The sequence below is a fragment of the Delphinus delphis genome, chromosome 8, assembly GCF_949987515.2.
Source record: "Delphinus delphis chromosome 8, mDelDel1.2, whole genome shotgun sequence".
NCBI classification, from domain to species: domain Eukaryota; kingdom Metazoa; phylum Chordata; class Mammalia; order Artiodactyla; family Delphinidae; genus Delphinus; species Delphinus delphis.
The window spans coordinates 108,345,708-108,373,098 of record NC_082690.1 but is presented as its reverse complement, the minus strand read 5'-3'; the positions used below and the strand labels follow the sequence as shown (position 1 = coordinate 108,373,098).

Genomic DNA, 27,391 nt, shown 5'->3' with positions numbered 1-27,391 from the left:
GGGGGGGAGGCGGTGAAAGGATGGAGACAAAACATAGCAAACCAGAGTACAAGTGAGGCCAGGCAAAGTTGGCATGAGCCCAACCCAACCCTGCCCCTGGGCAGGCTGGGAACTTGGGAATGGGAGACACACACCCGAACCCATCAGCCCACAAATGAGAGTATAAATCCAGTTGAAAACACACCAAGGGACTTCCCTGGTGGTCTAGTGGTTAAGACTCTGTGCTTCCACTACAGGGACACAGGTTCAATCCCTGGTCAGGGAACTAAGATCCCGCAAGCCATGAAGTGTGGCCAAAAAAAAAAAAGAAAGAAAGAAAGAAAGAAAGAAAAGAGAACACACAAAAACAGGGGCCAGATACCAGATCATGTGAGCTAGAGCATTGCTTGACTTCCTAAGGTCGAACTGTCCTTGAATTCCTGGAGTATACATGATCTTGACTCGGCTAGGCTGCTGAATTCCATCTGCTACTTTACAGTTTAGGATTTGGGCATCTGTGTTTATAACTGGCTTTGATCTAGAATTTTCTTATATTTCCTTACCCAGTTTTGGTGCCTAGTTTTATCTAATAAGATAAGGTGGTCAATGTCCCATCTTTGCCTATAACTGGAACACTTCGTGTGAGATTGATGTTATTTGCTTCTTGAAAATATTGTAGAAATAGCTCAAAAAACTTAGAACCTTCACAAGGAGGGTAGGTGACTATCATTTCAATTTCCTCAATGGGTTTTTGTTTATTAGGATTTTCTATTTCATAAGCCACTTTGGACAATTTTTCCTTGAAAATTATTTATCATGTTGAGTTTTTAGTTTTATGGACATAGAATAATATATCATAATAACATAATTTTCAATTCACTCTGCATGTGTAGTTATTACTCCCTTTTCATTCCTAATTCTTTGTTACTTTACTTGCTTAACGTTAATCTGTTTTCTTGACTCTTCAAAAAAACAGTAGTTTGTTTTGTCGATCAATTCTATTTTCAAAAAATTTTTCTTTGTTTCGTTAATGTCCTCCTTTATCCTTTCTTATTCTTTCCTTGTATTTATTTTGGTGTTCTTTTTCTAGCCTCTTGAATTGAAAGCTTAGCCCATTTGTTTTCAAACGTCCTGATTTTTAGAAACTGCTATAAATATTCCTCTGAATACCTTTTTGGCAGCATCCCACAGATTTTGATATGTCATACTTTCACTGTGAATCTGTTTTAAATAAATTTAATTTCCATTTTATTTTCTCTTTAACCGAAGAATTATTCAGAAATATATATATTTTAACTTCCAGGTGTATCAGTTTTGTTGCTCTCTTTTTGTGACTAGTTTCCAATTTTATTTTAAGGTATAGACTTTTTCAAATTTATTGACTTTTCTTTTAGGGCCTAATAAGGTCATTTTTGTGAACGTTCTGTGTACATGTGGAGGCAGCAGAGCCTTTTCTGTTAGTTGAGTCATTCACTTCCTCTACATCCTTATTTTGTTTGTTCATTTTTCCCACTGTGACATGTCAGCTTCTGAGAGATAGGTGCATAATTGCCAATGATATTGTGGATTTCTTGGTTTCTTGGTTTAGTTTGATTTTTTTCTGTTCTGCACTCTGGGCCCTTAAAGTCCGGGCACATGTGTGTCCTTCCCTCAGGTGTGTGCAGTGGTCTCTGCTCCCCTCCCTCCCTCTGCTTCTTCTCTCCTTTTGGAACGCCTCTCCATCGGTTCAGGAGCCTCCAGCCTCCACATTCCCCCACCTTTCTTTCGTCCCTTACTTTTCTCTTTCTGCCTGTACTATGTCATGAGTGATCCCACTGGCTTGGCTTCCACTCACTGCTCCCCATGTGCTGGCCCGTCCTGCTCATCGGCCAGTCTCTGGAGGCTTCTCTGGCCATCACAGCAATCAGGTCTTTGATCCCCACTCCTTTTGCTGGCACCCCTTTCTATCTCTCTAAGGATGTCAGATCTAATCTAAAGCCCCCTGACTCCCTCTTCAGGCGTGAGTTCACCCCGTGGTGAGGCTGCTGTCCCACGGGGGTGGGATCAGGCTCCTGTCCCACGGGGGTGGGATCAGGATTGGTGACTCCTCATCTCGGGAGCGAGACCCTGTAGTTCAGGGAGTGGTTACCAGGTGAGCGTTGGAGCCCGGTGCTTCCTCCACCTCCCAGCTGTACGATACTAGGTGCAGAGGACATGGCTCGTGCAGGGCAGGAATGTGGCAAGTGAGGACGGAAAGGGGACCAAGGGCCTGGCAGGGCGAGGCAGGGGCAGCGTGGTGAGAACCCTGCACCTTGGGTCTTCACGCCAGCCCAGGGGAAGCTCTGGCCAGCTTTCAGGTGGGGGGTGGCGGTGGCGGTCGCTGTGTGATCTGAATTGTTGCTCTGGCTACGGGGGGCAGGGAGCCTGGGGGCTGGCCAGGTGGGCTCAGATGGGATGGGAGGTCATCGGGCCTCAGCTAGAGCAAAGGAGAGCAGGTGGAGAGCCCGGGGGACACCGAGGAGGAGTGCCCTGTGGAAGAGCCCCTCAAGGGCAGAATCACACAGACTCTCCACCACCACCCCAGTCACCAACAATGTCCTCTGCCCTGACTATAGTTCTAGACCATTCATGGTGGCTGCCGGAACTTTGAGGTAGGTCCTGGTATTGTCCCGCTGGAAGTCCTCATGGCTGCTCAGAGGCACTGCCCTCTTTCCCCCCTTAATCTCTTCCCCCTTACCTGCCTGGTCCTTGAGGTGTCCCCTTAAAGGGCACTTCCCCCAGGAGACCCCAATTATCCTTCACTGGAACCGTGTCCCTGCTCTACAAGCAGGTATGAGCACGGTGCTCACATAACAGCCCCAAAGATGTCCCTGTCCTAGTCCCCGGCAGCTGTGAACATGTGACCTCCCATTGCAAAGGGGACTTTGCAGATGCAATTAAGTGAAGGCTCTTGAGGTGGGGGAACCACCCTGGATGATCCAGGTGGGCCCAATGTCATGGCAGGGGTCCTTATGAGAGGGAGACTGGAGGTTCAGGGTCAGAGGAGGGGCTGGGATGACAGAAGCAGAGGTCAGAGAGGAGAAAACATGCCACATGCTGCTTTGAAAGCAGAGGCAGGGGCCACGAGCCAAGGATGCAGTAACCTCTAGAAGCCGGAAAAGGCCAGGAAACAGATTCTCTCCTGGAGCCTCTACAAGGAATGCAGGCCTCGTGGCACCTTGATTTTTGCCCAGTAGGCTCCTGACCTCCAGAGCAGTAAAAGAATAAACTTGTGTACTGCTAGGTTTGTGGTAACTTGTTACAGTAGCAGTGAGACACTGACACAAGCCCCAACTCCGTGATGGGCCCTGGGGTACAGCAGCGGACAAGATGGACCAGACCCCGCCCTCATGGGGGTTACCCTCTAGGAGGAAGGGGTGGGGACTTATACAGTACTGGATGTCAATTATATCTCAACAAAACTGGGAAAAGAAAAAAATAAGGAAAAAAATCATGCCGAGTGCTACAAACAGAGCTGAAGGGACCCAGAACAGGGGTTGTGACCCCACCTAGGAAGTCAGCAAAGGCATCTGAGGAAGCGCCCTGTGATCTGCACACAAAGCATGAGAGGAAATGAGCTCGGCGAAGCAGAGAGATGGAGAGAGCCTTCCAGACGGGGGCTGCACGTGCAAAGGCCCCGAGGCAGGAAGGAAGAGGCCTGCTTTGTGTATCTGAGAGGACATAGAGGACTGAGCACAGGCCAAGGGAGTGAGTGGGGTGAGGGAGCGTGAAGAGCTGGACAGGGCTAGATCAAGGAAGGGGCACTCCGGGTGAGGACAGTGGGGCACCCCAAAGGACATTAGGCAGCGGAGCCATATGAAAAATGTTGCGTTTGTAAGATCACTCTGAAATTCAAGAGGATAATGTAATCATTAAGCCAGAACAGGATGCTATGAAAAAGAAACAGAGAACCAGAAAGAGCTCTTGGAAATGTAAAATACGCTACTGAATTAAAAAACCCAAAGAAAAACAGTGAAAGATTGAAGTCAGTCTCCCAGAAAGTAGAAGAAAGACAGAGAGACGGAAAATAGGAGAGAACAGCCAACAAGCATGGAGACTTGGTCCAAGGAGACTCAACATCCGACTACTGGACATTCCAGGAAGGGAGATGAGAGACAGCTGAGGAGAGGAAATGTCAATGGAAGGGAGAGCCCACCGAGAACCTGGACTAAAAGGGCAGCCACCGTGTCCTCGTGTCCTTCCAGAACCTTCCCAAAAACCTAACAGGTGACCTACCAAACCACAGGCCTCAGAACAGGTTGGTTTTCAGTAGAGAAGACTTACAAAGATGCCTTCAAAATTCCAAAGGAAAGCACAGTTCTATACCCAGCCAAGGTATCTATCAAGGGCGAGGATACCATAAAGGCATGTCTGAAAACACGTGAGAGTTCGTGAAATTTACTTTCCGCACCTTTTCTTAGAAAGTTATGGAGAAGGTGCTCCAGCGAAACGTGGGAGCAGGTGAGGACAGAGGAAGGCATTTCCGGAAGGCAGGCAGCAGTGGGGCCTGTGCAGGGGGATATGCCGGAGACGTCCCAGCCCAGGCACAGGCAGAGGCCAGGCTGCTCCAGGGAGGCCTCCCAGGAAGATGAACAGGGTGGACTCAGAGGCAAACCTGATACAAAGGGGCTTCTGAAACAGCAGAGGATCGCCCCAAGGTAGGCAATGCTAGAAAACAGGGTGGAGAACCACAGAGCCCATGGCTCTAAAGGAGTAAATGCTGGGCGTAGATCTCACTGTGGACTGAATGACAGTAATGGTGAAGCGATCCTGGGAGATGAGAGCGAGGGGATGCATAAGACGGTGTCAGAGAGCTCAATCCTCACCCTCCATGGAAGGAGTTATATAAAAGATTCTGAAGTTGATAAATCAAGAAATAATATGGGAAGCATGTTCCTTAAGGCTGATAAGAGAACTGCCAAAGGGAAGCCTTAACAGTAGCGGCCCCCTGAATGGGACGGAGGTGTGAACGGAGGTCCAAATGGTCCTTTTTCATTATAAGCTATACAGCGAGTGCATCCTCTCGGCTACACCCACGTATACCCACCCACCCACACTCTCTCTTACAGACACACACACACACACACACACACGTAATGAACTCTTCCCACAAGAGCTGCTCTCTGGCTGGAATGTGAGACGATCACAGGGGGACCAGAGGAGGTGGCGAGACAGGTGAGGGGCCATGGCCAAAGTCCTGGGAGAAAGGGGGAGGAGAGGACCACAGGGTGGAAAGAAAGGCGATGCAGATGTTCAGGGGGTGAAATCCTCAGACTTGGGGGTGGGTTGGATATGGGGGTGGGGGTGGGACAGCATCAGGAAAGGAACCCCCCCCCCGCCCTGGCTCTGTCTTGGCCACTCAGTGGGGGAGGGAAGGCCAAGGTGATTCCCAGGAGGGAACACGGCGTAGGAGGAGGTGACATGTCTCTGAGACGTCTGCGTGGGAGTGTCCACCTGCAGCTGGGGTATGAGGCTCAGAGGGGGGGTTGGCGAGGTTGAGGGCGGGCGGTGTGGAGCTGGCACCGAAAGAAGGGGTGTGTGACTGAGGTCACCCAGCAAGGGATCCCGGGGGAGGAATCTCGGGCGTCCCATCACCCTAGGGGAGGTGACTTCAGGAGGGGGTGCACTGTACCGTCGGGGGGCCGGAAACAAGGTCTGGGGTATCCCACCGGGCGTGGTCTGACTCGGTGCTACCGCCCTGTCCACTCTGACCACAGCAGACGCTGTGCTGACCTGACCGGGGACGTGGATCCCACCGCGTGGGTCACCAGGACCCCCACGCCAGTGCATAGTAGGTTCCTCATAAATCCTGGTGGCCCGAGTGACGGGACGAGGAGGTGGGCATTTGGGGTGGGGAGCCTGGGTGTTTGTCGGTGGCTAGAAGCTGCTCTGCCCAGCGAAGGGCCCGGCTGGGCAGCTGCGGGCCTGCTCCTCCAGCCACGCCTCGCCTGCACGTGGGGACAGTGCAGGAGCAGTGGCGTGTTTGACCTCAGACTGGGGCCCGAGACCAAGGTCGGATGGACCTGGAGAGGGACAGCCTTGGGCCCAGAGCTGGTCACAGAGGAAAAGGGCCCAGAAAGAGTGGGAGGTGCCGCTTCCCCGAGCTGTGGCAGAGGCCAGGCCTGAGCTGGACCCTCCCTCCTGCTGCCGCCCCAGACATCGGGCTCCCCGGGCGCGATGGGCTGCCGGGCTGCCGGGTGCAGAGCGAGACCGATGGGGAGGCCAGGGGAGGGCCCTCCCAGCCCACACGTTCTGAGTCCTCCACCCGCCTCAGCTCAGCATCCTTCCAGGGAAATGGGCGTTTCCTGCGGGAGGTTCCAGGGGCCCCGGGTTTCAGGGCGCGGGCGCGGGGAGGGGAGCGGAACTGTCCACAGCCGTCCTCTTGCCAGCATCCCTTTGGCACTGGCTGCGGGGGGCCCCGCCCTGCATGCCCAGAGTTACACTATTGACGCTTCCTTCTTTGGGTTAGATGTCGTCTTCAACAAATATTTTCTGAATGTCTGCTATGTGCTAGGCGCTGGGAACACGGGGGAAAGTATGTGGACCTGCCCTTGAGGGAGTCGTGTTCAATGGGGCCACGGACAGTAAACAGACAATTAATTATCTTCCACAGAGAAGGAGGAAGTGCTCCCAACATGGTTAGTCATTCACACTTCAGTATGAATGAGTGTCTCCCATGCCTTGCTCAGTAACAGACTGGACCAGAGCGGCCTCACCCTCCAGGGACTAGGGCAAGGGTAGGAGTCAGAGCAGAGAGGGGGCGGGGAACTCCTTCCCACAAACGCTTCCCCGGCTCCCAAGTTCCCAGGCTGCATCCCTGGGGCCCCCGGGAGGCCCTCCCTCGGACCCACCCCCACCCGGCCTGGTCTCAGCCCCCCCAGCCGCCGCCCCCCCGCCGTACCCCCGCCCCGTACCCCCTCCTCGAGGCCTCGCCCTCCCCGCCATCCTGGAAACGATTTTGTTGTCTGCAGGGATCATGTGTAGCTGCCTGTGAGTTATAAGTCTCCGGAGCGAGCAGCCTGTTACCTAACCAGGCCCGGCTCATGCCAATGTCTTGAGTAATTATTGGGGGGCGGGGGGCCGTCCAGCCCGCAGCAGAACCTCTCCGAGGGAGTGCTATTGTTTTTCATGTCAGCTGCATTTTAAGGCTACATTTCACGTCAGCTGTGACTTGGAAGGAAAGAGGGCCCGGCCTTTGAGAAATGAGACGGGGTGGTAGAGGGCAGCTTAACCCTTTGCACCCCCCATGCGCCCCAGCTTCCCAGGGTTGCCTGACAGAGAGCAGGCTTGTCGGGGATCAGAACCCAAGGCCAGGCCCAGCGGCCGCCACTTGGCAGCGCTGATGGAAACCGCGGTGCGGTTACGCACAGACAGTCACGGAAACTCGGAGGACGGCGGCGTTGGAGGGCGAGCGCCAGGCCCGGCTCCGAGCCCTTCCCCCACGCCTGCTGCCGCACTCCTGCAGGTCTCCCCCTATCTGGCAGATCTGCAGCTGGCAGGCAAAGGGCTCTGGGGCATGTGGGGGGGGGGGCGCGGGGGGGGGCCAACCAGCCCACCTCACCAGCCACCGCCACCGGTGGGCCTGGGGGAGAACAGAGAGGGACGCAAGGGAAGTGGGCTCCCCGGGCATCCCTCTTCTCTGGCCCCAGACCTGCCTCCACCCCAGATCTGTTGACTCAGTGACTCAAGCACTGACCAGAGGCCAGGAGTGGCCCCAAGTGCTGGGGAGGCCACACAGACCCCTTCCTCAGGAAACTCAGTCCAGGGAGAGATGGACAAGAAACCAGCAAGCCAAGGGGTGGGGCATGGAGTTCCGGAGAAGCAGGGCCAGGCAGAAGAAAGCAGGCGGCGGCGAGTGAGCCGTGTGGGAGGCAGGCAGGGGGTCTCCCAGGAGGTGGCATCAAAGCAGAAACCAGGGGCTTCCCTGGGCGCAGTGGTTGAGAGTCTGCCTGCAGATGCAGGGGACACGGGTTCGTGCCCCGGTCCGGGAAGATCCCACCTGCCGTGGAGCGGCTGGGCCCGTGAGCCATGGCCGCTAAGCCTGCACGTCCGGAGCCTGTGCTCCGCAACAGTGAGAGGCCCACGTACCGCAAAAAAAAAAAAAAAAAAAAAAAGCAGAAACCAAACAAGGGAGGGTCGTGAGCTGGACAGACGTCCAGGAGCAGAGGAAGGGCTGCCCCAGCCACCTCGGCCCCTCCTGACACCTTGTGTTGCTGACAGCCAGGCTCTGAAGCCCACCCCACCCCACCCCAGGCCTTAGATGGTTCCCAAGCTTCTGGTTAAGGCGGAGGTGGATTCCCTCACTCACCTGTTCACTAAGCCATTCAACAAACCTTTACTAAGTGCAGCTGTGGGCCGGGAGCATCAGGCCCGAGGTCCTGGGGTGAAAGAGCCTGGAATATTGGGGGACAGCAGCTCGCGGGCAAGTGGGACTTGGGCAAGTGGTATGAGATGATGGGGGCAGATGGTGGCTGGTAGGGGCCAAATCGGGGCCTGGCAGCCCCCATAAGGAGTTTGGATTTGTTTTCGCTTGATCAGAAGCTGTAGGTGGGTTTTCAGCTCTAAGCCCAGAGGTGACATGCTCTGATTTACATGTTTCTGAGCTATGTGTAGAGTGTGGGGGGGGTGGGGCTGGGGAGGCAAAGAGAGCAGCTAGCAAGGAGATGATGGACTAGATTCAGGGCAAGGGGCTTAGTCCCAGCTGTTGCTGAGACAATGGAAGTGATGGTAGTCTAATCAAGGGAGAAATTTGCCACCCATAGGGTCCCAGCTGAGCTGGATCACCCAGAACCTGAATGTGTACAGCACTACAACAGGACCAAGGGGCCTTCTCTCTGTTTACCTCACTGTCTGAAAAGAAAAAAAAAAAAAAAAAGGTTATTTTCAATCTGGGGTTCTATACCCAGTCAAACTCTCAGGTCTGAGAGTAAATTAAAGACATTTTCAGACGTGCACAGTCAGAAGTTTTACCTACCACATACCTTTTCTCAGAAAGTTATGTGAGGATATGCTCCAGCAAAAGGAGGGGGAAACCAGAAGGGAGAAGCACGGCATCCAAGAACCAGGGGAATCCAACACATCCCCCCCCCGGCAAAGAAAGAGGCCAAGGACATTCCTAACATGATGGGGGAAAGAAGGTCTAGCATTACAACTATTCAGCAGGCCTAGAGAGTAACTAATCCTTCTAGGGCCCTAGGAAGAAACTTCCAGAAGAAAAAAGGATAAGGCTGATAGATTGCTGGTGTTCTCAGCAGGATGGATAGAAGCTTTACAATTCTGGCAGAGAGTTCAAGAGCAAACTAGTGACAGATGCACTGAAAACTAAGCAAAACATAAAGGCAATTTTAACCCCAGGGAAAACAAAAAGCTATAATCATAGAAGAGCACATGACTTGGCTGAAAATAGCATTTACATAGTGATGCTGTTACATAATGTTTACGTAAAATGCAAACAGTAAATATTTATTTAGCCTAGAATTGCAATGTAACTATATTGGCAGGATAGGGGAGTGGCGGGGGCAAGAGACGTGAAAATGAAATCTTGATCTCTCGTCTTCCCTGTTAGGCAGTCACTAGATAATGTCTAGAACTTCAAAAGCAAGGGGTAGACATATAAGCGTGTGGTTTAGAAATACCAAGGTAAAGGCAAGAGACAGCAGGGAGGGTTGAGGGGTTGCCTCTGGGTCAGGAATTGAGGATGAAAGATATCCACCCATGGGAGCTCTTCAGCTAGGTTTGCTGCTGGTGGTGAGAAAACTCCAGAATGGAGGAAGAAAATGGGGCGGTCTGACGGTGCCCTGGGGAGGAGGAGGTGGAGACGTGCCACTGGGTTTGGGAAGAGCAGGACAGCGGGTGCAGAGGCAGGCCAGGTGTGTCCTCATGTCACGTGTGCAGACTTGGGGCTGGCTGGTCCCCCGACAGGAGCCTTCTGGGTAGCCAGGGGGCTGGGGCTGTATGGGATGGGGCAGCGGTGAGAGAGGAGGGCTCACTGGTAGGCACCCCCTTCCCACCTTTAACTCAGGTTGACAGAGGGCCCTGGCCTCCTGCCTGTGTGGGCCTCCCAGAGCTGTGACCCAAGTGGTACCAAGGATGGTCTCCAAAGCCCCCAGATCCAGGCACTAATGGGGAACCTGCAGGCTGTGACAGAGGGTGAGCCAGGTCCTCCCAGAAGCCTGCAGACCATACCCGGTTTGGTCAGCCTGGGTGCCCCCCACCCGGGCCCAGTGTCCCAAGGAGCTCTTCCTCTCGGGCCCAGGAGCAGGAAGTGTGGGCGGGGAGCCGCAGGAAGGCCTGAATGTCTCGCCTTCAGGTCAGCCCAGGCCAGGTGGGCCGCGGGCCAGCCTGGGGCCTCCTTCCGGGGTGGAGGCTTCCCCACACTTTCACTCACCTTCCGAACATTGTGGGCCGTCCTGGGAGCCCCCACTGCTCAGTTGCCCCCAGGTCTCTGACGCACCCCCAAGGTCACCCCACCCCATCCCCTCCAGCGCCCCGGCCACTTGGCCACACACCTCGGGATCAGGGCTGGGGACCCCTAAGGTCACCTGCCTCAGTGTGGCGGCTGGAATGAGGCGGGCGCAAGGGTGCAGACGTGGGGACAGTGAGGGGCAGCCCTGTCACCTGCACAGCAGCCGCAGGTAGCCTGGCCTGGGGGCCAGGGGTTTGGAGATGGAACGGGGGTAGGAGACAGATACCCTGCTGGGGAGGCACGTTTGACCCTCCACCGCCTCGTGGCGCGTCCCTTCGCATCCCTGTCTCACAGACGCAGAGACAAAGGCTCAGGGGGGTGACGCCAGGAACGCCAGGTCCCATGTTTACATGTGGCTGGGCCCAGGCTGGAGACCGGGCAGGATGGGGGCCTGTGAACCACATGGGCAAAGGCCCCAGGGCGGGACCACCGGCAACAGTAGGGAAGCGAAGCCCGGGACCTGGGGGGTTGCTGGCAGCAGAGGGGAGTGGGACCCACCAAGTGTGTCCAGATGGGGCTGGAGCGCTCGGGCCCAGCCTGGAGCCCCAGCGGCTTCCTGGCCCACCTGCTCCCCCCTCTTCCTCACCCACTTCCCGGACACTGGGTCTCAGGGTGGGGCAGAGGTGCAGCAGCGCCCCCTCAGCCACAAGGTCCCCCCACACACTGGGCATCTGCGTGGCCAGGTGACAGAGCAGGCCCCCTGGGGCCACGTGCCCCCGTGGGTGAGTCATGACCCAGGGATGCGGCGGCTCGGCAGGGGAGGTGAGCAGGCAAGGCGAGGGCGGGAGCGGCGGCTGGCGCCCCGACTGCCGAGAAGCAAAGCGCCAAGGAGGGGCCGGGGGGGCAAAGAGGGTGCGGGGCCCCGGGCCCCGTCTTCTGGGGCTGCTGGCGCCGCCCCTCCACCGAGGGCGTGGGGGACTGAGCTCCCCGTCTCAGAGAGTGTGCAGACAGATGGGGAGTAGCCCGGCGTTCGGCGGAGGAAGAATGCGGCCCAGGGGCTTCCGGCTCAGGCTGGGGGTCTCACAGGCCGGGAGAGAACAGGCCTGGAAGGGTGTTGTCACGTGCCCAAGGTGGCGAAGGCTCACCCAAGCCCCCAGCTGGTCCTCCAACGCCAGGCAGGGTGCAGGGCTTGGTCCTGGACAGGCAGAAATCCCTGCGGCTTCCCCAGGAAGGCAGGTTCCAGGAAGGGCGCTCCAGTCCGTTCCACGTCTCCTTCCCCACAAGCCTCTTCCAGGTGCCAGGAAAGGGGCTCGAGTCCAGGTCCCGGGGTCTGGGACCCCAGCCCAGAGCCCCCCGGCCCAGCCTCCAACCCAGGTCCAGCCTCAGGGGGCCTAATTCAGGGAATCCTGTCCTAGGGGCAGGAGCCAGGAGTGGGGGCGGGGCCGGGGGTGGCCCTGACCTGGGTGTGGGCCTGGGGGGCCCGGGGCGCCAGGGGCTGCCTGCCCGTCTGGGTCAGCTGCAGCTGCAGCCCGGCCCTGGGCGGCTGAGTCATGGGGCCGCTGTTTCCAGGCCAGGACCGAGGCAGGAAAGGCAGGGAGACTGGACACGCCGGCACCTGAAGGGTGGGCAGGCGTGGTCCCCCCTGGGCTGGGGGTGGTCAGCCTGTACCCCAGCTCTTCCAGCCCCCCAGCCCTTGACACCGCCCCTGGATCCTGCTCCATGTGCCAGTTCCCACGTTTCCCCCACTCCCCAGTGTAGGGCCCAGCACAGCCCTGGTGGAACTCTGCCCGTGTACACACGCACACACACACACACACAGGCACACACGTGCCAGAGCACACACACGGAGGCCAAGCCCCCCAGCCCCTCTGCTGGTTGCCCCACCTGGGGCTGACCGGGGCAGTCTGGCCTCTGGTGGCGGCGATCCACTCCTCCCGCAGGTCTTTACTTCAAGGAGTCGTGCCGGGAGGGGTGTCTTTGCAGAAAGAGAACCTGGGCAGCCCTGAGACAGGGCATTTAAGGGAAGACTCAGCGGTGGGCAGAGGCAGCTTGAAGCTCCTGGGGGAAGAGCCCGCCCCACAGACGCAGCAGGTGCGAAGAGCCCGCGGTGCTTCTGGGCCTGGACAGAAGGCCCACGGGGCTGGGGCGGCGAGGAGGACCCGGCCAGATCGTGATGGCCTCGGGGCCACTGCAGTGACCCTGGCCTTGACTCTGAGGGCATGGGGGGCCCCCGGTTTAACGTCCCCCTCCTGGGGCCTAAGAGTGGCCATGAGAGAGCAGGTGGGGGGCCGCTGGCAGGATCTGGGGGACGCTGGTGACCGGGCCCGGGGTGGCAGCTGCAGGGGTGGGGGGATTCTGGATGGATTTGCTGGGCCCTGAAAGTCTCCAACCTTGACCCTGTTGGGTGCCTCTGTGGCTGGTGACTTGGGGAGAGGGGGGAAGGCTGAGCCGCCTGGGTGCACTGGGAGGACAGGAGGACAGGGCGGGCGGGGGCTCCTCTCCCCCAGATCAGGGAGGAGCGGAGGAGGGGCGGGGGGCTGGGGCGGGGGAGCCTGTCTGGGAGCGTGTGGAAGGGCCCCCGCAGGGCCAGCCTCGCAGCCGACACCGACGCCAAGAAGACCGTTCCTGGAGAGCGGTGCCCTCCCCTGGGTGTGGCCTGGGGCGCACTCAGCCTCCCCGTCCACAGACGGACACTGACGACGTGGCGTCTCCAGAGCCCCGTGGAAAGGCCCGCTGCACCGCCGCCCCGGGGAGCGGGCTCCGTGGGCATGTTTCAACACGGGCGGCCTCCAAACCCGTGTTGAGTGAAAGGGCGCGAGCAGAGAGCCTAGCATCTCATGTTACCGTTCATGCTAAGCCTGCCGCGGATGGATCCTGTGTCGCATGCGCGCGAGCTCGTGTTTTGAAATGGCTGGAAGGATAAACACCAGATCGCTAAGACGGTTACCTGGGACGGGGCGGGGGGGGGCGGGGAACAAAGCCAGACGCGCCAGGTCAAAGGGGATGTTTCTTTGAAATGTTTTTACTTCTTAGAGAAAATGTTTTCGAAGAGTACTTGTATCACGCAAACCCTTTGTAAAGAGGTTCATTGAACAGCAAGAAGTCCAGCTGGGCAGAGCGTGTGGCCAGGGCGGGGGCGCACGGGCGCTGTCCTGGAGGCCGGCCGGCGTGGGGTCAGCAGGCCTCCAACTGTCCGGGGAAGAGGTTCTGGGGGCCTGTGCCGTCGGGGACCAGCCGGGAAGCTGTGCAGGTGTCCGGAGAAAGGACATAGTCCAGGGCTGAGCGGGAACAGAACAGCCAAGGGTGGACGGAGAGAGGCACGGAGAGAAGCTACCCCAAGCTGTGCGTGCGGGGGAAGCGGTCAGAGGCAACTGGGAGGTGCTGGGAGCCTGGGGGCACGCTGGGGTCTGTCCAGAGGAGCTAGGCCCTGCCCCCAGGACACTCCAGCCACGTACGCGTCAATCTCCGTTCTGAGCTGCGGCACAGACTCTCTGTCCCCTCCCTGCCAGGGGGCCGACGGAGGCCCAGAGTCCCCCAGGTGGTCAGGGGTCATGGACTGCCTGGCAGTATCCCCGCTTTCAGGGAGGCGGACATTTAGGAAGCAAACGATGCAAGCGGCACCCGGGCAGACCAGAGTGGCTGGAAGGGGCAGAGCAGGGAGGTGATGGCAGGCGAACCGGGGTGGGGGGTGGCGGTGTTTCTAAGGAGGAGACCCTCGCCTCGGGGCCCGAAGAATGAGACCGTCTGCTGGTTCAGGAGATGGGTGGAACGTTCTAGAAAGCGGGCTGGCAGGTGCAAATGTCCTGAGGCAGAGAGGGGGTACAGCACATCCAAGGAACTGATAGAAGCCAGTGCAGGGCAGGAAGGGGCGGTGGCCGAGGTGGGACACAAGGCCCAGACCGCGGGGGACCCTCTGGCCGAGGCGGGGTTGTGTCTTTGGCTTGAGAGCAGTAGGCGGCTTGCAGGGGTCTCACCAGGGCAAGGACGGGGTGCGAGGGGTGGAGGGAGGCCTGCTGGCTGTGGAACTCATGGAGGGTGAACCCACCTCGAGAGGCACTGCGGGCCCAGGGGTCCTGAACTGCCCACACCCTGGCTGATGGCCCCGAGATGGCGGGGGCGGGGAAGGGGGGCTGGGGGCAGCCAGGCCAGGGTAGCAGCAGACAGAGGCAGGTGGGACTCTAATGACGGAGCTGCTGGGTGGCCCCTGCCCACCTGCCCGCCGTCACTGGGCCGCGTGTCACCCGCCTGCCCGCCCGCCGGGGCTGGGGGTTTGGCTGGGGTGGCCGGGTGCTCGCTGGCTCCCAGTACAAAGTGTTCTGCCCGGCGTCCCCCTGGCTTCCAGGACTTCGAGGCTCGTCAGAGGGGCAGCGCGGGAGGGGGAGGCGGGGGAGAATCAAATGCAGGTGGGGCCTCCGCCCTGCCGCCAACACAAACACGGCCTCTCGGCTTCCAGCGCCTTTTTCCAGCCTGCCCTACATTCCCGCTCGCCCGGCCCCGAGGAGGGTGACTGAGTCGGCCAGCCTGGGGCTGCCCGTGTGGGCAGGGCAGGCAGCCCCCACTTGGCCTCTGCTGGCGGGACCCCCCTGAGGCCCCAGCTAGGGGGCTGGCCAGCCTGTTGGGAGGCCCAAGCCCCGCCCATCCTGAGCCAGGGTCTCCCCCTCCACCAGCCCACCCACCAGGTGACCGTGGGCAGCTTCCTGGCCTCTGTGTATCCTGGTCCCCACTGCCCAGGCCCCCTTCCAAGCGAAGAGGCTCCCGTGGAGCCCAGGAAGCTGTGTGCTGCCTGGGGCCCCCTGACTCTGCCACTGCCCCCTCCGTAAGCCGTCCCACGAGCCTTCCTCCCCAAAGTCCAGGCAGGGCGGCCTCAGTGGGCACAGTCAGGCGGTGGTTGCGAACGACTCTGGGCACAAACGTGGCCCCCACAGAGATGCGGCTGGAGGGAGGAGGTGGCTCAGCGTGCAGGGGTGTCGACTGAGCACATGGGTAACACAGCACACGCAGAGCCCCCATGGGGCTTTCGTCCTTGGGGGTGGGGGGGCGGGCAGCTAGAGACGGAAAATATAATAAATAAGCCAGTGACGTCGGTGTGAGTCCTGGAGGAAAAGACAGTAGATGGAGGATGGGGGCAGGTCGCCGCGTTTAGCTCAGGGCCCGAGGAGGTCTCGTGGGAAAGTGAGCCTTGAGCAGAAATGTGGGCGAGGTGATGGTGTGAGCCACGCGAGAATCCAGGAAGACTTCCTGGCAGCGGTGGCAGAGAGAAGAGGCAGGAGCAGGGCAGAGAGGAGGCCTCATGCTGGAGCTGCCTGGGGGAGGGGTGACAGCTTGGAGCCTCGCCCCAGACTTTCTTTTTATGTTCAGAGCTCAAAGTGGGGTTTCTCAGAGTTCTGAGCAGAGAAGCAAAATCTCTCAGACTGTGGGGCTGAGGGCAGAGGTCACTGAGGTTGTCCAGGTGAGAGCTGGTCCGTGCTCCCCTGGCCACCTCCCTTGCTGGACCCCCGGATGGAGCCAGCAATGTCTTTCACCTCAAGAAAGAACAGCCCTGCCACCCACTAGCCACACATGTCATTAAGACCACCCTGAGTAAGACGGTTCGCCGTAGACTGCCAAGCATGTACGAAAGAATGTTCCAGCTCCATGGGGGGAAGAAAGGTCCTTCAGCGAAGTGTGATGTATCGACAGGCTGATCGCTGAAAGCAGGCCTGCAGCTCAAAATCAGTCCCACACCGTTCAACGAGTGAAGGGTGAAATACAGATCTAAAAAGTCCTAGAAAAAAAAATGTTTCAGGGTCGGAACTGGGAAAGCTACTCCAAGCGTGCACAAAATCTAGAAGCCGCAATGGACAAGGCAAACGACTCTGACTCCATAAAAAAGTGAAAAAGTAAATAAAATTCAGTATGACATGACCAAAAATGATAATCATAATTGCCATGAACCAATTCACATGACCAACGGCACACCAGGAACAAACATGTGTGATGTCCATGTCAAAGGACAAACTTTCTTAATATACAAAGAGCCCTTACAAGTCAATGACAAGGAAAAGGCCTGGCCAGCAGCATCCTGGGGAGGGAAGGAGCAATGGGCTTACAGGACATCTGCCCCCCACCCCACTACTGGGGCCCTGGGAGATGGCAGAGACCTCATTTTCTCATCCAGCAAATATCTGTGAAACACCAACTCTATTCATCCCAGGTGTATTTAGTGAGCACCTACCATGTGCCAGGCTCTGGGAGACCCTCTGGGGACGTGAACGTGACAGTATGGTCAAAGGCCTGGCCGCGGTAGGGAAGCCCACTCTCAACATTTGAGCTCAGGTTATATGTCGTGGTGGAGGACAGTTTTCCAGGCAGAGGGAGTGGCAAGTGCAAAGGCCCTGAGGCAGGATCGAGAGGACTGTGCCCAGGATCTGAGAGAAGGGTGTCAGGGAGGACGGTGAGGGGGCGGCGCGGAGCTCAGGGGCTGTGGATGGAGGTGGGATTTCATTCTGGGCGCACTGGTAATTCCGCAGAGGGAGACAACTCAGCCTGGCTGCCGCTGGAGTGAATGGGAGGGGGACGGACCAGTCAAGCAGAGGTGATTCCAACAGCACAGGCCGGGGATGCCACTGGCCTGGGCAGGGGGCGTGGAGGGGGGCGGTGCTGGATTCAGAGCGTGTGCTCTCGAGAGCGGGTGGGACGTGGGCGAGCGCCAGGGGAATCCAGTGCTTTGCTCTGTGGGTGTCGGTACCACTTTCTGAGATGGGAGGATGGGATTGCGGGCAGGGCAAGTCTGAGTTCTCTTTGGGCCCTGCTGCACCAAGACGCTGTTAGACCTGCTTGCCAGTGGAGACGGGGTTCTGGGGCCCCCGGGAGAGTGCAGAGCTGCGGCGGAGCGTCGAGGGAGTCTGTGTGGAGATGGTGCCGGCAGACGGGGGTCCTTGGGCTGTGGGGTAGAGGGCCTGCGAGATTGTCCCGGCTGCGGCGGATGAACACTGGAGAGGTGGCCCTGGTTTATGATAATGATCCTGACACCCGCCCCCCTCAGCAGTCAGCCTGGACGGAAGCAATGCTGCGGGTGCCTGGCGGACCCCAGGCATCTGTGGGGCTGCCCCGGGGTGAGCGTGTATCCGTGAGGCAGGCAGAAGGTTCTTCTCTCCTTCGTGACACTCTCTCAGAGGGGAGCAACCTGCACTCCTAAGGGGTGGTCAGCAAGGGCCAGCCAGGAACTGGCAGGCCCCCAGGAGGGTCTGGGGTGACCAGGACCTTGACCATGCTGTGCCGAGGACCCAGCTGAGGCATGGTGACTCTGGTGACGGCTCAGATCACCTGCCACCCAGCAGCCAGACAGTGAGAGATTTGAGGGACAGTGGCTAGGACAGAGGCCTTGGTCTACAGCCTCTGAAACGCCCACCCTGGCTGATTCATGACGCTAAACCAATGCACCAGTCCCAGGGGCCAGGGCGCAAGTGGCTGCCACATCGCCCACCTCTTCTGGCCAAGGTTCACCCCCTGCCTGGACTCCACCTGGGCAGAGGACCCTGGGAAACAGGCAGAACGGCTGGTGTGTCGGTGACCAGGGGTTCCAGAGATGGTGGCATCTATCTCCCAGTTAGGAGAGTGCGCTTGGCACCCGACAAAGCCCCCACTGCTCGCCCGCTGAGCTGCCCCATCCCAGCAGCATCACCGCCTGGTGGAAGGGTGCTCACCTCTGTGGCACGTGCAAAGGCCCAGGGGCCCAGAGGTCCAGGCAGATACACTTGCACCCTTTGGCAGCTCAGGGAATGATTTGGTGGACGGTACAGGGAATTGTGCAAAACCACACCCGGGGCGGCGCGTGCACTCTTGCACATGCAGTCTCCCTGCCCTTGTAAAGCCTGAGTACTCGCGTACACACACGTCTTCACGTATACGTGCCAACTGGCCCTCAGGCTACGCTGCACACAGGCAAATTACTAACAATAATTACAGTAAAATGGTCAACAGGAGACTTAATCAGAATTTGCCAGATGCCAAGCACTCTTTCCAGTGGTTTCCTGCATTAATTCATTCAATCCTTACAACATCCTGCTGAGGGAGATTCTACCAGCATCCCCATTTTACAGATGGGGAAACTGAGGTTCAGAGAGGCCAAGTGATTCACCCAAGGTCACCCAACCAGGAAGCGGCAGAGGCAGGACATGAGCCCAGGCAGCCTGTCTGTGTGCCCAGGCCCTCCCCGCAGGCTCTGACCCGCTGCCCTGCGGCCTGCACACCCAAGATGCGTCCTTCCCCAGGGCCCCCCACAGACCGGCGTGCACACGTCCCGCCCCGGCCCGCATGCCCAGCGCGCGCCCAGCCCAGCAGGCTGTGGGCCAGGCTCCGAGGCTGTGTCCTCATCGGGCTGGGTGCACCGTGCACCGCAGGACAGAGAGCTCGGCAGGCCGGCCGCCCTGGGGACTGGCAGTAAAACCTCGGCAGCTAGAAAACGGGCTGATTTTTCTCCAAGAGCTAAAGCACTAAAACAAAGTCATAAACACAATTACACCGTCTCCTGCCATAAATTACAATGTTATGAAGCGCTGTGATCTATTTCCACTCATACCCGGCTCTGTGAGACCGGCCAGCCCCACGGGCTCTAACGAAAGGATGATTTATGGGTGCTGTTCCCGCATTCTCGCCGTGGGGGAGGGGCGTTCCCAAACTCCCAGCGCCAGGGGCAGGGCCCGGGAGCGGGGGCCAGGCTGCCCGCCGGGCAGGGACCTCCCCCCAGGACAGCTGGCCCTAGGCAGGCAGGTACCCCGCACCACCGCCCCCTTCCCCCTTGGCAGAAAGGTTCCCCGGGGGCTCTGGCGTGGAGGCTCTGAGCTGTGTAGCGCCCACCATAATCGTTCCACAAATGTGAACAGGGCCCTCTGTGTACCACCAAGGACAGGCAGAGGAGTGGGGCTCCTGGAGCCCAGTTCCAGTGGGAGAACCAGCTAAGGAGTGAGCAGACACAACCGCAGGCCAGCGGCCCTGGAGCAAATAAGGACCAGCGTGGGGATGGTGGGGGGCCGTGGCAGAAGGAGGGACATGGCCGCGATCAGTGCTTTTGGTGAGGTCCGAGGGTGGAGGGTGGCTGATGTGGGCAGGGGAGCCGCTGGGGAAAAGGGCCTGAGGCAGGCGCGCGCTGCCACGTTTGAGGGCCAGCAGAGCGGCCTGGAATAAATGCAGAGGGCAGAAGGTGGGGGAGGCCGTAGAGCAACGGGGGACAGGTCGAGGGCCACAGGTGGGGCTCAGGCTTCTCCTGGGAGTGAGGGGGGAGCTCAGGAGGCTGTGAGTAGGGCAGCGATGTGACCTGGTTTGTGTTTTGAAAGGACCACATTGTGGGGAAGGCTACCTGGCAGGCTACTGCAATAGTCCTAGCATAAAAAATTGGCGGTCTGGCCTGGGCTGGGAGCAGGGGTGGGCAGGGGGTTCCCAAGTTCTGCTGACAGTCAGAATGTGGAGCAGGGTGCGGGATTCTGGAGTGCTTTTCTGGGATGAGGAAAATGTGCGCGGAACAGGGTGGGTGCCGGGGGGGGGGCGCTCAACAGAGGTGCAGGAAAACCATGGTTTTATGGTCTGAGTTCAGGCCTGAGGTCCCCAGGGATCGAGTGTGCGGGTCTGGGGTGTGTCCCTAGCCTGAGCCTGGGTGCTTAGGGTGAGAGGACAGCAGAACACAGCTGTCACATCAGGGTGGCCCTCCTCCTGCCATGGTCTAGCAGACACCAGGACGCAGTCAGCGTCCCCCCACCTTGGCGCTTTCTCTCAGTGGCATCCGTTGCCCTAGATGTGGGGGTTCAGCATCACCTGCATGTGCTGGAGGGCACAGGGGGCAAAGGTCACAGGTCACCGTGACCCCCTCCCTCACCAAGCAGCGGCTTGCAGAGGGAGGGCCAGGGCCAGGGGTAGGGCAAGAAATGGCATTCTATGGAGATGGAGAACCCAGAGTCCCGGGGGCTGGGATGGGGGGGGCCCAGGACCACCACCTGAACCCCACCGGGCAGCCACGAGGCCCGGGGGGTGCAGTGTCACCTCTCAGCCTGAGTCCTTCCTGGGTCCAGCAGGCCCGTCGTCCAAGGCTGTGGCCGGGCTCCAATGGGGGTGGGAGCGGGCACTCCTCCCACCGGTCAGAATTCACTCACCATACCCTGCGTCCTGCCCCGTGCTGGGGGCTCCTCACAGACTGTATGTTTGGGAGGGGCCAGGGTGGACTGCCCACCCAGGGCACTGTGAGGTGTGGCTGGGGCCCTGCACAGGGAAGGCGGGTTTCGGCCCTGAGCTGTCCAGCGCGGGGCTCCCTCTCTGGGCGGCCAGGATAGGGACAGGGGTGGAGGTGTGGCCGGCTCAGCACCCCTGCCATGGGCCACTGGACCTGCCCCGGCTATGAGCGGGCCCCACCTGGTCCCTCCAAGCTGCATGCAGGGACTCAAGGCCCACTGTGTCCCCGGGCCTCAGCTGTGTCGCCTGTCTAATGGGCTCAGGAGCAGCGGCTTGTGACCTGGGCAGTGCTGGGCCTTGCAGGTGCCGCAGGCCTGTGGCCAGGGCAGAAGGGGGAGATAGGCCAGCAGCAGCCCCTCTGCAACCCCTGCTCCCTGGCTGCTTCGCTCCCGTGCTCCCTGCCGTGTGTGAAGGGACATGAAGGGGGCAGAGCCGTGTCGCAGGGCGTCAGGAGGACTGAGCGGGCCTGTGCACAGACACACTGAGCAGTCATGGCCATGTCCCTGCGCCTGTTGCCGGCATGTGGGCTTGGGCAGGGCTCCCCGGAGCTTCAGGCCCCCGCGCACCCCATGACATACCGGGAACCCCCAACTCCCAGCAGCCCAGCTTGGCCCCAGGGCTGGCATCCAGCTCGTTGCCCCCGAGAGCGGCTCAGTGGCTCTTGGTCCAGCACAGTCTGCACACAAGAGGAGAGCCCAGAGGTCTTTTGCCCTGTGACCCTGCAGAGGGCCCTGGGCTGTCCCAAGGGGAGCCCTGCCTCCCCCTTTAGATGTTGACCACGGGGACCCTGGGGCACCACGAGCTGCCCCCCAGGGCAGGGGACTCCCTCCCCGCAAGCCCCAGGCCTCGGTGTCTCCCACCCCTGCCCGTCTTTGGCCAGTGTGGCCGAGACAGCCCAGGGCTTGCACGTGGCCAGGGCCATCGGGCGGGTCCAGAGCTGGGATCAAGGCCGAGCAGGTTCTGCAAAAATTTCCCTTGAAAGACTCTTTTTCAAGATTTTCTTTTGAAAACAAATTCATAAGCACATCAAACAGGAATCCCGTCCCCTGGGTTTGTCACCACCGCCCGGGGCTCTCTAACTGGTTGTTATTCTAATTGCTTTTTTTCTCTTCCGAGGGCCGGGAGTCCTCTTATGGTTATTAATTTGGTGAATGGAGGCAGGGAACAAGGGAGCTTTTGTTGGCCTTGCCCTTTGGTCACTATCAAATTGCAAATAATGACGAGATCCAAGATCCCCAAAACTGATGTGCCCCAGCGGCTCCCGGGGAACGCCGTCCCGGTCCCCGAGCGGGCACTGCCTTCCTCTGCGGGTGACAGCGCCTCACCTGGGCACCTGCCCGGAGGCACGCGCTTCTCTGTGGCTGGGGATCGGCTCAGGCCGCTCCCTCCGGCCGAATGAAGTGCTCACTGGGTGTCACCATCGAACATGAAGCAAGATAAAGGCGCTCTCCTTGGGAGGAGGAGAACCCAGGGCGGGGGGACCCAGGGGCCATCTCTCTGGGACGTGCTCAGCCCTGGAGAAGCGTGGCAGGTGTGAGTCACGCTCACAGAGCCCGCGGGCACAGGCTCCTACACGACTGTCCTGCTCCATCCTCAAGAACGCCCCCCACGGGAGGAGCAGCATGCCCCCACTTCCCAGCTGAGAAACTGAGGCCCAGGGAGGACAGCACAGCGGCCAGGTCTCAGCGTGGGATCTGACTTGGCCTCCTGGACCAGCCTGACCAGGCTCACCCCACACTGTGGGGACAGGGGATCAGTCGCTGAGAAGGACGGAAGCCCACCCGGGCAGAGGCCATCACCGGGCCCCAGGGGCCGGGCAGTGCAGGGCAGGCTCAGGCAGCCCAGAGCCAGCGACGAGCAGCAGACAGCCCCGGGTGTGTGGCGCCGAGGTCAGCCACCAAGGGCGGGGGGCCGGGTGGGGGGAGACGTGGCTTCACAGGGCTTGGCCCACCCGGTGATCACCACGCCCTGAAGCCGGACCAGGCGGGTGACTCTGAGGATCCCCGCCCATCAGGCTGGGGCTGGGCAGGCGGGAGGACCCTGCAGGGGGCCAGGAAGACCCAGGGGGACCCTGAGGGTGGCCAGAGGACCACAAGGACTCGGCAGGTGGCCGGGGGGCCTTGGCAGGAGTCTGGTTTGGCCTGCGGGCTGCCCCACTTGCTCTCTCTCCCGTCCCATCAGTGGCGGCATGTTAACCTCCTCCCCAGACCCGCTCCTCTCCTGTGCGAGAAGGAGGGGGAGGCGTGAGGCCCAGGCTTTGGGCCGGCTCTGGGATTCTGGCCCAGATCCGAGCTCGCCCCCGGCGCCCCTGCCACCTCCAGCAGTCTGGCTAATGGGAGCATGTCCCCTGGGACCAGGGAGCCCGGTGAGCCCCCCCAAAGCCCCATCTCCCATGAGCAGCAGCCCAGGGGGCCGAGGTGGGCTTGAGTGCCCCAGGTGGCCCCCTGAGGGCGAGCTCGGCCTGGGGCCAGCCTCCCGCCTGCTCCCAGTGGGGGCTGTGCTATCAACCCCCTGGGATGCGCCCCCTCTCCAGCCGTGCCGGCAGCCCCACCCCTTCCTGAATCCCAGCCATTCTTCCATTTCCTTTTTTCCCAAGAACACCCTATAAAGGCTTCCATACCCACTTGCCCTGCTGGGGGCTTCAACAGATGTTCAAGTGGCATAAAGTGAAAATTTATGAAACCACAAATTTTCCTCTGTAATGTATTTGGTGCTCTAATTGGTGCCAAACCAATCAATACCCAAGCCGGGGCCTGCACAGCGGAGCAACATGAAGCTCGCCCGCACCAGCCTCGTGCAAGGCTCGCTCCAGGCTACCAGGCGCGCAGGGTCCCCCACGGGTCTCCCAGGGCATAGGCGGGCAGCGGGACTGGGGGCCCGGCGGTCTTGGGCCGAGGAGAGGGTCCTCCCCAGCCCCCCTTGGCTGGGCTGCCAGGGTCCCAGCCAGAGACCCCAAACGAGACTCTTCTCCTGGGGCCTCGGGGCCTGCGTCTGTGGGTGGCCTCAGCATATGGTGGGACTAGGGTGTCAGGGAGGCACCCGGGGGAATGCAGGGGTGGGGAGAGCTGAGTGAGGGCCTCAGGCTCTAGCCCAGCTAAACCAGAGAAGCTCTGCACCCCCTTCCCTTTATAGCCTGGGCTCCGGTATCAGATGTGTCTGAGAAAATAGGTTAGGCCCCCCTGGCCTGGCTGAGGGGGCCTCAGACATGCAGCTGTCCCTGTCCCCAGGCCCAGGGGCAGGGGAGGAGGTCTCAGTCCCCCGCACAGTCCGAGGAGGCAGAGGCAGCAGGGGAGCCCAGGAGGCCCCAGGAGACAGCACTGGCCTCAGTGCTGCAGCCGCCATTGTGCGAAGCTGGGGACGTGGGTCACAGGCAGCCGTCCTGATAGGGGGGCTGTTTCTCCACGCTCCAGCCCCCATCCTGCCCTACCTGCTGCTGGGTCTCGAGAGAGCCCCGTGGCCCCAACTCAGGAGAGAACCCTCCCCTTCTCCTCCTCAGCCAGCCCTGCCCTCCCCCTGACTCAGCGTCCACCGTCCACCGTGGGAAAGAGGCTGTGGACTGCCCCACCCGCCTCTGAAGCCCAACCCGGGCCAACCCGGGGACCCAGCTCCACAGCATTTGTGGCCTCTTCAACCCACAGCATCTTCCCCGGGGCTGACCCGCTTGGCCAGCACCCGGCTCCGTCCGGTCCTGGGGTGGGGATGTTGCCGCCAGCAGTGGGGCCCAGGTGGGTCCTGGGGCAGTCTGGCCCAGGGCGGCTCAGAGCACACACATCGCGGACCGTGTGTGTGTCCAGGTGGACGGCCGGCCCCAGCCAGCCCGGCCTGCCGCGTCCGCAGCCCCGGCGTTGACCCCTGGCGGAGCCGTCCCCGGGCGTCTACCCCAGCCACACTCTCCCCCGAAGCAGCTCTGTGTTCTCGCAGCTTGGCCCTTATCGGTGACCATCTGGCCACCTCCGCTCCCTCCCCCATCGTTTCTAGTCTTTCCAGTGTTCCAGGTACCCAAGGCGGGTATTATTTTCTGACGGAGACCCTGGGGGAACCACCCCCAAGGGCACTGCAGGCCCCAGGGTGAGCCACGCCTCATGCCGGCTCATGCCAGGACGTCTGCTTCACCCCTGCCCCTGCTCTGAGGGCCCTGGGGTCCTCTTCCCACCCCCGGGGCTCACTCCAGCCCCACCCCATCTTGGCCATCCAGCAGCCCCTGCTAAGTACCTGCAGCCCCAGGTCCATCCTCCATCCACCTCCCCTCCAGCTTCATGGGGCGACCCCACCTCGTGGGGTGGGCAACCCCAGTGCTCAGCGTGGGAAAGGCCTTTGGGAAAAGCATGGTGGGCGTGTGGCCCTGGCTGACCCCTGGGGATTGGTACAGGTTTGGGGGCTCAGCTGGGAAGATGGGGGTGCCCCTGCTGAGTTGGGGACTGTGCCCGGCCTGACAAGAGCACCCTGAGGCACAAACCCTGTTGGTGGGCATGGGGGTGGGGGTAGATGGCAGGGGAGGGGCCCCGCCCTGCTACCTGCTCAGCCACTGGGTCTCAGGTGAGGGCTGCAGAGCGGGGCTCCCTCCACGCACGTGTGTGCACACGTGCAGACTTGCACAGGGGCCACGGACGCACACACACGTGCACGCGCGTGCGTTCCACACACACAGCCGTGACCAAGGCCAGGCCCCGTCCCTCCCCTGGCCCTCAAGGAACCCAGGCCTTGAGGCCACCTGCACACCGCCCGGCTCACCTCTGATCCTGTCCCCGCAGGTGACGCAGCTGGACCAGAGGCTGGCGCTCATCACAGACATGCTGCACCAGCTGCTCGCCCAGCACCACGGAGGCTCCCCGGGCAGCCGGCCTTCCAGCGGGGGCGGGGCCCAGGTGGTCCAGCCCCACAGCGGTGGCTCTATCAACCCCGAGCTCTTCCTGCCCAGCAACGCGCTACCCACCTACGAACAGCTGACCGTGCCCCGCGGGGGCCCCGACAAGGGCTCCTGATGGGGGCTCGGGGCCCAGGCCTGAGAGGGGAGGCCCGGAGGAGCCCTGCCCGGCCCACCCCACCTCCCACTCAGCACAGGCACCGCTAGGCCTCAGCCCCCTCTCGAAGGCCCGAGACGGCAGTCCCGCCCTCCAGGGCCCCAGACGCCCGGTGGACGACAGGGCCCTGCGGCCTGCCTGGGGGGCTCAAGACCGCCTCTTCCCAGCCAGCGGGTACTAGAATTTGGCTGGGTGCTGGGAGGAGGGGCCTCTCGGCTCCGAGACCGGGGTCCCCCCATTGCCTGCCTGATACTCGGGACAGAGCGGCAGGAGGTCAGGCTGGGCATCCCAGGCACTTGGTCTGTCCCATGTATGGCCAGGGAGCCGCACAGCTGTGTGCAGGCCCCGGGGCATTCCTGAGGGGAGACAGAGGGACGGCCTGGACAGGGTCTGTGAGGACCCCACCCCCAGCCTCAAAGCCAGGCCCAGGGGGACCCAGGGAGAAGGCAGGCCAGGCAGGGCAGGGCAGGCCCAGCCCATGCCGAACAAAGGATGCCCACGGGCAAGGCCCAATCAAGGCCCCCCCGGGCCTGGGCCTGACTCCCTCAAGCTCCAGAGATGCTGACTCAGGCCAGGAGCTGGCGGGGAGCTGCTCCTGAGGCCACAGCTTCCAACGGGAGGGACGTGTCCACCGCTGTGGCCAGAGCTCTTCACTGGGGGTGGGCTGCCCACCAGTGGAACCGGGGTGCTCAGGTCCCCCACTTTGGACTGGCAGCTTCTCCTACCCATTCCGGAGAAAAGAGGAGGGTCCCCAAACCCCGCTCTGCGTGTGGGCCTCACCTCCGGCTCCCTGCCTGGTCTAAGCAGCTGGACGGACACACAGACGGTGGCCTCCCCGACCCGCTGCTGAGCCGCAGGGGAGCGGACGGGCGCCACCACCTCTGGCGAGACCCACCTCCTCCGGCCTGCTCCGCCTCGCCGAAATCAGAATAATCTGTGGTGATCTGGAACCTGTGCTTCAACGAATTTCACAGTGTGATTTTGATTCTGAACCGTTCAGGTTTTTCCTAATAAATGTGGAATCACAAAATTGATCTTGCCCTGCTCTCGCCTCCTTTCCTGGGGGAGCAAGCGACCCATCTTGGGGACAACCTGGCTTCCCGTGGAGCTGCTGCCCACCCCTCAACACCCCAGCACCCCTCACCCCGTCTGTGCCCACCCCGGTGAGGGGGCCCAGAAGCCTCAACCCCCTGGCCTGGGGTTCCTGGGAATGGGGTGGCGCCCGTGACCCAGGAGCACCTGGAGGCCGGGCTGTTCCTGTCCCCCCGACCCAAGGTCGGGCTCCAGCCCACCCGCTAAGCCTTTGCTCTTGCTGGTGCCTTTGCCGGGGGGTTCTCCTGTCCCCTCTCCATCTGTTGAAACCACTCCCTTGGTCTCCAGCCAGGCTCAAAGCCCCCTCCTACAGGAAGCTCTCCCTGATAGCCCTTTATGAGACCAGCCCCACCCCCAGGTCTTGGGACCCTTCAAGGGGGGAGGGGCGAACAGGTGAGGGTCATCGCCCCCAGACAAGCAGCTTGGGGACCCCGTCCTCAGGATTCACATCCCACACGCACTTCTCAGGTCTCGGGCTTAATTCTTAACTCCAGGACAGCACCTGCCCCCACTCCCACTGCCAGCCTCCCACTGCTGCCCACGGGCATCTGGGCCCCTGCCTCCTCCAGGCCCAGCTCCGTTCCCCCCAGGTCCTGCCTGGAGCCCTCCCCAACCTCCCTCTTGGACGGGACCCCTGCAGTCTCCTTGGAGGCAGGTGCCCAGGTGGCCGCAAAGC

General features: G+C 60.6%; 1 protein-coding gene across 3 annotated transcripts in view; it reads left to right on the top strand.

Moving 5' to 3' along the window:
• KCNQ1 (potassium voltage-gated channel subfamily Q member 1) overlaps positions 1 to 26,640 on the top strand; it is a 348,947-nt gene extending 322,307 nt beyond the window's left edge. For all 3 annotated transcript variants that reach the window (XM_060019498.1, XM_060019497.1, XM_060019495.1), the window contains one exon: positions 25,354 to 26,640. In XM_060019498.1, coding sequence (XP_059875481.1) covers positions 25,354 to 25,584 — 231 coding nt within the window. In that variant the 3' untranslated portion in view covers positions 25,585 to 26,640. The remainder of the gene's footprint in view (positions 1 to 25,353) is intronic.
• The last annotated feature ends 751 nt before the right edge of the window (positions 26,641 to 27,391 follow it).